This window comes from Sphaeramia orbicularis, chromosome 21 (assembly GCF_902148855.1).
Source record: "Sphaeramia orbicularis chromosome 21, fSphaOr1.1, whole genome shotgun sequence".
In the NCBI taxonomy this organism is placed as follows: Eukaryota; Metazoa; Chordata; class Actinopteri; order Kurtiformes; family Apogonidae; genus Sphaeramia; species Sphaeramia orbicularis.
In genome coordinates, this window is record NC_043977.1 from 40423846 (window position 1) to 40433903 (window position 10058).

Consider the following 10058-nt stretch of genomic DNA (forward strand, 5'->3'; position numbering starts at 1 on the left):
GCCAGTGTCCCTGGCAACAATGCAATAATTAAATTGAAAACATGTTAAACTCCAGTCAACTTCATTTAAACCTGTGAAAAAGTTTAAAGGAAAAATATCAAAACATGGCCTGACTGCCAGCGCACATCGCATTGCAATCCTCAAGTAAACATTAGAGTAAACTGAAATAATGTTTTCATCAGGCAAACAAAAAAAATCACTATATAGTGCAAATCAGTTTAAATCAATTCCCATCTATAAAATTTATAAATCAAAATATTAGAAAAGTGACATAACTATAACCGAAAAGGCATGGTAGTCTCTGTACATGTCATAACTTAAAGTAGCCACAATGTACTCAAAGTAAATGTCCCACATTTAAACTGTGTTTCCACCTATCACTGTAGGTTGTAGCCAAGGCCTACTTCATCAGCAAAGGCAAGTTTTTTTTTGACAAAGAGAAGCATTTCTGCTTTCTCACACTGGATCCTGTTTCTCTTATCATCAACAATATGTGATGCAGCAGAGAAGAGACGTTCACTGTCCACACTTGTACATGGTGCCGAAAGGTACTTGGGTGCTGCTCTGGCCAGGGCGGGAAAGCGAGACATGTTGTTTTTCCAATACTGCAGAGGACTCTCATTTCTGGGAGTGGGAGGCTCACTCAGATAGCCATGCACCTACAAGAATGAAAACAATTGTATAATTATGTATGTCTGAGAAATTACCAGCAATCTGGACATTACAACATGATCTTCCTCCCCTTGTTGAACTCTGAGCAGATGACCAATGCTTAAGTTCAAGATCAAGAGGGTAGTAAAGCATGACTAAAAGAGGTATTTATAGCAATCAGTTTGTTCATTTAAGTAAATCTATTATTTCAGTAACTGCATTGAATTTACAGCACATTGATTAAAATAAAAAAAATCATTATACAAATTATTTTAACAGGTTTGGTTATTTGAATAAAAGACTGAGTCTGATAATACTATACCTGCACACTTGTGTGGCTTGTTAGGCCTGCCTGCTGTTCCATGATTGAGTTTTCCTCCAGAATTTCATCATGCATGTCAAGCAGCGTCTCACCCTCGTCACTTCTTCTGACCTTTTTCTCTTGCGGTTCTTTTATGTCCGGTGTCTCCGTAGCTCTGTCGCTGTGCGTAATTCTGTCCACTTCCTTCTGGAGCATAATCACCACCGTTTGCTTTGTTACTGTGTCAAAATAACGATCTATGTACCTCGGATCAAGTATTGTTGCCAAGCAGTAAAGTGGCTCAGAGAAAGCGCTTCCAAATCGCTCGTTCACAGCTTCCAGTAGAGTGTTCTTTGCTGTTCCAATCCCATGGTCTGTGTCAGCGGCCTTGCCCAGCAAACGTTTCAGTGCCACAACAGAAGGAATCACGTCCGCAGTGGTAGCCAAATGTGAGCTTATCTCTCTTGTTGATTGTTCAAATGGAGTGAGAAGCACGGTCATGTTTTCAATGAGGCCCCACTGATGTACGGTGAAACAGGTAGGCAGCTCATGATCAGCTCCATACACACCAAGTGCCCGCTTCTGCTCCAACAAACTTTTCAACATATAAAACGTACTATTCCATCTGGTTGTGACATCTTGTTGTAACATCTTGGTTTTCATGCCTAACTCTTGCTGTATGTCTCTCAGCCGAGAGGTGGCAAGTTGAGAATGGTGAAAATGTCCGACTATTTTCCTCCCAATAGCCACACAGTCAGAGAGGCTTCGCTGGCTTAACACGCCATCATGCACTGCTAGCTGCAGTGTATGAGCCATGCAGCCCAGGCTTTTAACACCGCAGTCGTCCATTGCCTTCTGCATATTTCGTGCATTATCGCGAAGCACGACGTGCACATTGTCTTTCTGTATTTTCCATTGAGCAAACATACAGTCAAATGCACTAGCGATGGCAGCCGCTGTATGCGATCCTGTAAACTCTTGTGTATGCAAAACAGCTGTCTTCTTTCAAAGTTGTCATCTATCCACTGAGCTGTCAGGCTCAACATACTCATGTGACTTGCGTCCGAACTCCATATATCCGTAGTGAAGCTAATGTCGGTCACGTTATCCAGCAACTTGAAAATATGCGTGGCCACCACTTCGTGCAAAGCAGGGAGGGAAACGTCGGAAAAATAGTGCCGACTTGGCAGGCTGTAGCGGGGTTCAATATGCTCGATCAGCTGGCGAAAACCCCGATCTTCCACTATGGAAAACGGCTGGTCGTCGAGAGCAATCATTTCCATCACCTTATTCGTTATTGATCTGGCTTTTGCACTGTCTTTGGCAAATTTCCTGGTTTGGTCGAACGATTGCTGTATTGGGCTCCCAACTGTGGCTGCTGCAGTTTTTGTCTTTGCCTGCTGGCTAATGTTAGCAGTGTTAGCTTCCTGCCACTGTTTGTGAACTTCTGGATGGCGGTTTTTTAAATGACTGATCAAATTGGTAGTATTGAATGATTTGACGCGACATCCACCTCGCATTACCTCGCCCTTGCAAGTATTGCATACTGCTTTTCGAGTATCTTCTTTTGACACTGTGAAGAACGTCCACACCGCTGACATTGCTTCTCTCCGCTTCAGTTTAATGCCCCACAAATCTGAGCGGCGCTGCTGTCACATGCCCAAACAAATTCTGCATGGCCAGCCCCCACTCCCCCCCCCCCCCTCCACACACACAAGCTGCAACTAGATGTAAATAAACATCGGGTGTTATCATCGGCCCAGTTTTACTCATCGGCCCGATACCGATATGTTAAAAAATGACTAACATCGGCCGATACCGATATTGATACCGATATATCATGCATCCCTAGTTGGGACCATCAGTTGTGTTGTGCAGAAGTCAGGTTGATGCACAGCTGACAGCCCTATTGGACAACTGTTAGAATGCATATTATGGCGAGAACCAATCAGCTAAGTAAAGACAAACGAGTGGCCATCATTACTTTAAGAAATGAAGGTCAGTCAGTCTAGAAAATTTCAAAAACTTTGAATGTGTCCCCAAGTGCAGTCGCAAAAACCATCAACGAAACTGGCTCACATGAGGACCGCCCCAGGAAAGGAAGACCAAGAGTCACCTCTGATGCTGAAGATAAGTTCATCTGAGTCACCAGCCTCAGAAATCGCAAATTAACAGCAGCTCAGATTAGAGACCAGATGAATACCACACAGAGCTCTAGCAGCAGACACATCTCTACAACAACTGTTAAGAGGAGACTGCGTGAATCAGGCCTTCATGGTCAAATAGCTGCTAGGAAACCACTGCTCAGGAGAGGCAACAAACAGAAGAGATTTATTTGGGCCAAGAAACCCAAGGAATGGACATTAGACCAGTGGAAATCTGTGCTTTGGTCTGATGAGTCCAAATTTGAGATCTTTGGATCCAACCGCCGTGTCTTTGTGCGACGCAGAAAAGGTGAACGGATGGATGCTACATGCCTGGTTCCCACCGTGAAGCATGGAGGGGGAGGTGTGATGGTGTGGGGGTGCTTTGCTGGTGACGCTGTTGGGGATTTATTCAAGATTGAAGGCAACCTGAATCAGCATGGCTACCACAGCATCCAGAAGTGACATGCCATTCCATCCGGTTTGCGTTTAGTTGGACCATCATTTATGTTTCAACAGGACAATGACCCCAAACACACCTCCAGGCTGTGTGAGGGATATTTGACCAAGAAGGAGAGTGATGGAGTGCTGCGCCAGATGACCTGGCCTCCACAGTCACCGGACCTGAACCCAATCGAGATGGTTTGGGGTGAGCTGGACCGCAGAGTGAAGGCAAAAGGGCCAACAAGTGCTAAGCATCTCTGGGAACTTCTTCAAGACTGTTAGGAAACCATTTCAGGTGACTACCTCTTGATGCTCATCAAGAGAATGGCAAGAGTGTGCAAAGCAGTCATCAGAGCTAAGGGTGGCTACTTTGAAGAAACTAGAATATAAGATATGTTTTCAGTTATTTCACACTTTTTTGTTAAGTACATAATTCCACATGTGTTCATTCATAGTTTTGATGCCTTCACTGAGAATCTACAATGTAAATAGTCATGAAAATAAAGAAAATGCAAAGAATGAGAAGGTGTGTCCAAACTTTTGGCCTGTACTGTATACGAGGGCTGTTCAATAAGTTCATGGCCTCACCCAGAACAGAACAACACAGACTGATAATTTATATTTTATTTTTCAACATAATCTCCATTTACAGCAATGCACTTGGTCCATCGATGTTCAAGCATCACTATCCCATCACAAAAGAATGTAACATCCTGTATTATAACAACCAGTATTTCTGGGTGAGGCCATGAACTTACTGAACAGCCCTCGTATATATTTTTTTTTTTTTTCCTTCATGTATTTTTCAAGAAAAGAACATATAGGTGGTTATAATTTCATGTTGCACTGCCTGTTAGTAATATTTTGAGTTAACAACAAAACAATTTTGTACCTGGTATATAGTTTCCAATATCCACTTATATTTTAGCTACAGGATTATGTAAATATGTATAATATCAGTAACTGTTGTAATTCAAGTGTATGCTTAAAGCTGCGGGAGACTTTCGTCACCAGTTTTCATCAAATCTGTAAAACCTCAGTCGTAGCCTAAGTATCACAAATCTGTAAATCTTTGCGGGATTACGCACCTGAATCTCTTCCCTCACAGTGAACAATTTCGAAGTGTACTCCACCATAAACAATCCATTTGTTTACAAACAGAGCCAGTAGGTCACTTGGGCATCTTCGGAATTTTGTCGGGATGTGCATTGTCGGAGAAGACATTCAGGTGAGTGATCAGACAGATTTATGGATTCATGATACTTAGGCTGTGACTCTGGTTTTACAGATTTAATGAAAAATTGGTGACAAAAGTCTTCCGCAGCTTTAATCACACAGTAGGCTACACACTACTGATGTGTTGATCCATTTTAACTGCAGATGATTGATGTTTCTTCATCAGGGGTGTAAGAAAATATCGGTATTGCGATATTTCACTTCACAATACTGTATCGATATTTAAGAGTACTGTATCGATATTTTTAGGTATTTATTGAAATGCAGACATGGCAGAGGCTCTTTTTTGTTTTTCAAGCTCTTTTATTTCTATATTCACATGGGTATTTTGTTCTGTTTGTATACTACAAAAGTACTATTGTGATATTGCAGGTCATAAATGTAGTAGTTTTTTGAAATTGATAACGCTGTTTTGTTAAATAATGGATAATTCAAGCATCGTAAAAGCACTTTTTACTGTCTGAAAGAGGCAAATGTTTGTTTTTTTTATTGGGAATGCACAAAAATAATGTTCTGATGTTGGATGAGTCAGGGATTGAACACTATGTATTCTTTTCACAATAGAAAACGAACATTTAAGCAGGATCTTAAACTGTAGTGTCTGCCAAACTTTATTTCTTTATTTATTTGTTTGTTTTTGTGTGTTTTTTTTTTTTTTGTACCGGTAAAGCCACATGTTAAAACTTTATTTATCCAAACGCTGCACTATAAGTTTTTCCCGGGAAATAATCCTTTACAAAAAGAAACAAAACAAAAAATATCGCCTTATTAACAGTATCGTGATATATCGCGATATATCGCATTGTGATCCTAGTATTATGATTTATATTGTATCACCAGATTCTTGCCAATACACAGCCCTATTCTTCAGGCAGTTCCATGAGTCTGTACAGATTGATTATTTGTTCCATTCAGGTTGTAAAATATGTAATGATTCAAAGAGGAAATCTGAGTTAAAGGGTGAATGAATGACCTGTGTTAAATGAATTAATATTAGATTTTTTTTAAACAAGACAGGGTTTTGTCATTGCCATTTCTTGGGGTTTTTACTAACTCTGAGTTCAGGGCTGGGCTCAGTTTGTTCAACCTGTGATCTGATGTGTTGTGGTTTCTTCTGTCAGGCTGCGTCAGATGCCTCCATATTTGCTTCAGTTTCCATGTCAGGCAATAAAGGTTAAAGTGGGCGGTTTCAAGGCCCCCATAGTGAATGCAGGTGAAGACATGCTGCCCTACAGCCCCAAGTGGAGCGTCAGAGCCACCATGGATATGATCGACCTGTTACACGGCAATATCACAGCCTCCGTCCTGGTATGAAACACAACCTGACTTTTAAAGAAAAATGACCCATAGCATTTTTATATTAAATACACCTGTGAGTTTTATGACTTACTGCTGAAACCAAAAATACTGGTTGAAGTTAATTCTATTTGTGTCAGTACAGTTAGTGAAATAACTAACCATTATAACAAATTATAATCATCTTTATTTGCAAAAAAATGGTTGACTTCTTCAATAACAAAGTACTTACATACACATAGTGTTCATACTGTAAATGGTATTTATTCATATTTTATTCAGTTTTATTTTTTTATTCTATGACACTATTCTTATGTTACTTTCCTAAATTGTAATTCTTTTAATTGATTTTTTTAATCTTTTATTTTTTTGTAATTTTATATTCGCTCTTATTTCTGTAGTACTATTGTTTGTAAATATTGCTTCACTGACTGACTCTAGGGGTTTTTCACGCATGACCTGGAAACTGTTTAAAATGACTGATTTTGTGTATCGTTTCTTCCAGTTTACTTGTCAGCAGTGGTTGAGGCCACATCCAAGTGTCACTGCTGTGTGCCCCAATGTACATCGAATAAACTAAGGCAACTATGTTTAAGTTTTCATGGTTTTCCCTCAGGTTTAGTTGAGAAGAAGGAATGGGTGGTCGCAGTTGACTGAGGTGAGGGGCCGAACTTCAGAATCCAATTAGGAAGTACGTTGGTGTTTCTGGGAAGAGGATTACCAGGGAAACATCAGTGATATTGTGAAGGGAATCAAGAGGTGAAAAGTCCCGCCCTGACCCGTGATTAAACACATTGTCTACACAGTAACTCACTTTTAATGGCTTCATTTTTGGCTAAAACACATGCCATCAGTAAATGTGTAATCTGTGCAGCTCAGTGACATCTGTGGCTGGATAAACAGAGGCAGCTCACTACACAAACCAACCAGCTGTGGATCAGCCACAGTCAAATTAGATGATCATCATCATTAAATGTCCTGCAAATTATTTTCATCCATGAGTCTAATTCAGGGATTAAAGTTCTCCGTCACCACGACGGATTTCCGTCAAATGGAAAAATTGAGGGGGGAAAAAAGTCATACTGAAGTAACTTCCCCACGTGTTGTGTGGAGTCCAGTCGGCACCTTGATCATGTCCTGGGTCTGCAGGTGTTTAACACAGGCACAGGGGGCTGATAGGCTGAACAGTGATGATGATAATAAGATGACTAATGTATTTTTATGTCGGGAGGACAGATTGATGACTATTTCTCTTTGGAAGGAAACGCTGCTCATTATGTGCCTCAGAAACACATGGACAAGTTCAGCTTTACCGAAGTTCAGCCTCCAGACTAACTGTAGTTTAGTGCTAACAAGTAGCTTTCATTATGAAAGAACCACAGCGAAAAGGGAAGAAGGCGGAACTGATCTACATGGACCTTCATGTTTGGGTTCATAGCTTATCTCCTCTTGCCGGTATATGACTTTTGTGTTTGTGTGTATGTGCCCTTCCCGTGCGTGCGGCTGTGCGCACCGCGGCCTTACGCGGTTACGCGCCCGACTGCATAAGTGCTTTATTTTGACCCGTTTAGCATCTTATTTCTATCTGTGTGGTACAGTACGAAGATAAAACTGAATGAATGAGTAACACCCTTGGTATTTGCAAAGCCACTGTATTTTAAATACCCTCAGAGAGTATCTGCAACGGAATATAATTTCTGTTTCAGTTGACGTAATTTTTTCCAATCAAAAGAGAACATGATATTGGAGGGGGGGTTGTGGACGCAGGTTTGACCACGTACAGATTATTTTGGCTATCATATACGACATCATGGACACATTTGTAGAGGAAGGTGCTGAAGTGGGAACTATTGAGAGATGCGTGAAAAATAGATGGAGGTGGGCGTGGCTTGATGAGAAGGGAGACGATGGAACTCCAATTAGATCATGGTGCAAAAAAATGAAGCAGCCTGGTGCGTGCATGTGCGGAGTTTGCCACAAGAAAATTCTGTATGGTTCCAATGGTAAAAAAAAGTCCTGATCCGCCATCAATCTGAGAAGCTGAACATTAGTTGGTTAGGGTTACATTTACAGACATTTTCCCCAAAATTCATGTGCTGTAGGAGTTAGTTATGTTTTAGGAGTTCCTAAATTGTTAAATAAAAAGTTTTTCACTCATTTTTTGCAGTAAGGTTTTCTTCTAGTTATTTTCACTTGCTTCAGAGGTTTTCATACCCTTTAAAATTAACCAGAGAGCACCAAAACTGACCTGAAGCTTTAAAAATTTTCTGGGGGAGGACCCCCAGACCCCCCACCAATACCACTCATGACATTTTTTCTATCCATGTTACTAATCTACACCTGTACACTCTCCCATTCAGTGTGTTTTACAGTATTGCCAACTTTGACTATATGAACTTGTACACTATCGTAGTATTGTATTGCATCATTTTTAATAGTGGCCAATGATTTTGACCAGAAGAAAATTTTCAGTCAGATGAAAAATTTTTGCTTTAATCCCTGGTCTAATTTCATTTTTTACACTTCCTTGCCTGCTACCTGCCTGTATTTGGTTGAATTTTACCCATGCCCATGAGCTTTTTTTTTTTTTCTCAATCCATCCACACGTTTTTGCAGGTTATTTGTCGGAGGACTCTGGTGTTTTCCCTACTTTTAACCTCTTGATTCCCTTCACAGTATCACTGATGTTTCCCTGGTAATCCTCTTCCCAGAAATGCCAGTATTCAGGACACCTGTTACACACCAACGTACTTTCTAACTGGTTCTAACTCGGCTCCTCAACTCAGTGAATTGCGACCATCCATTTCTTCTTCTCAACTAAGCTGATGGAAAACCATGAAAATTTAAATATAGTTGACTTTGTTTATTTGCTGAATACTGGGGCACACAGCAGGGACACTTCGATGTGGCCTCAGCCACTGATGATGAGTAAACTGGAAGAAACAATACACAAAATCAGTCATTTCAAACAGTTTCTGGGTCATGTGTGAAAAAACCCTATTCTATTCAACACAGTGCAGAAAGTCACACTAGGGCTGAGCTAAAGTGTTGGACAAACAAAATCCACACAAGAAGTGGAATAGAGTGGTTTCAGGTCTTGAATTTACAGTAGGTTACGTTAATGACTTAAAAATAGAAAATAATACAGACAGGAAGTCTAGTAAAATCAGGAAAGCTGTCCGGTTTTAAGGAGGAATTAAAAACATTGACTTGACTAACTGAAGCCTCTGAAAAGAACACATTTTTAGGGGAAAGACTGATGCACTTGAGACAGTGAGTTTTACAACATCATTAAGTGATTGAGGCTCAGGATGATGGGTTTTGTAGCAGAAATGACACGACTCCATTCATGTTGTGTCCATGTTTCTGTCAGTCCTGGAGCCCGGAGCTCACGGTGCTGTTGTACAATGAAGAGGGACGGCTGGTCCATCTTCCTCTGGTCACCAACGGTCTGGCAGAGTTCGACTGAAGCAGCAGCACAAACCACCACCATGTTACAGGTACCGTTTACAACAAATATTTATACACAGTCAGTTGAACTATAGTTGGATACAGTTCAGTTTGACTGGGTTTGGTCTGATGCTCTTTTAATGTAACTAGCCTGTTGACCTGTGGGGAACCACGGGTTCTAGATGTGGTAGTTTTTATGCTGGGGGGAGCTGACTTTGGGAAAAGATGTGAGTCTATAGTTTATAAGTACTGACATAAAAATTATTTGGTAATTCTTTAAAGTTTAAATGACAATTAATATATTAATACCGATATCTAGGGATTGAAGTTAGTAAATGTTTTTAACTTCATTTCCCATCATGCAGTGTGGTACTGCACTTCCTGTCAACAGTCATGAGCATAGCAACATGATTGTAAGGCTATTGTCTTCCAAAATTACTAATACCTCTCAAAATATTGGTCCTAGCCATTTTTGCTAGTTTCTTCCTTGACCAAAAATACACAACACTGCAGCAGTCAGCTCTTTCCAGATTTTG

General features: G+C 40.5%; 1 protein-coding gene across 1 annotated transcript in view; it reads left to right on the plus strand.

Moving 5' to 3' along the window:
* The window catches only part of rnf17 (ring finger protein 17), a 48813-nt gene extending 39205 nt beyond the window's left edge, over positions 1–9608 (plus strand). Inside the window, exons 36-37 of the mRNA XM_030124324.1 lie at positions 5898–6084; positions 9446–9608. Of these exons, the coding sequence (XP_029980184.1) occupies positions 5898–6084; positions 9446–9541 (283 nt within the window). The 3' untranslated portion in view covers positions 9542–9608. The remainder of the gene's footprint in view (positions 1–5897; positions 6085–9445) is intronic.
* The last annotated feature ends 450 nt before the right edge of the window (positions 9609–10058 follow it).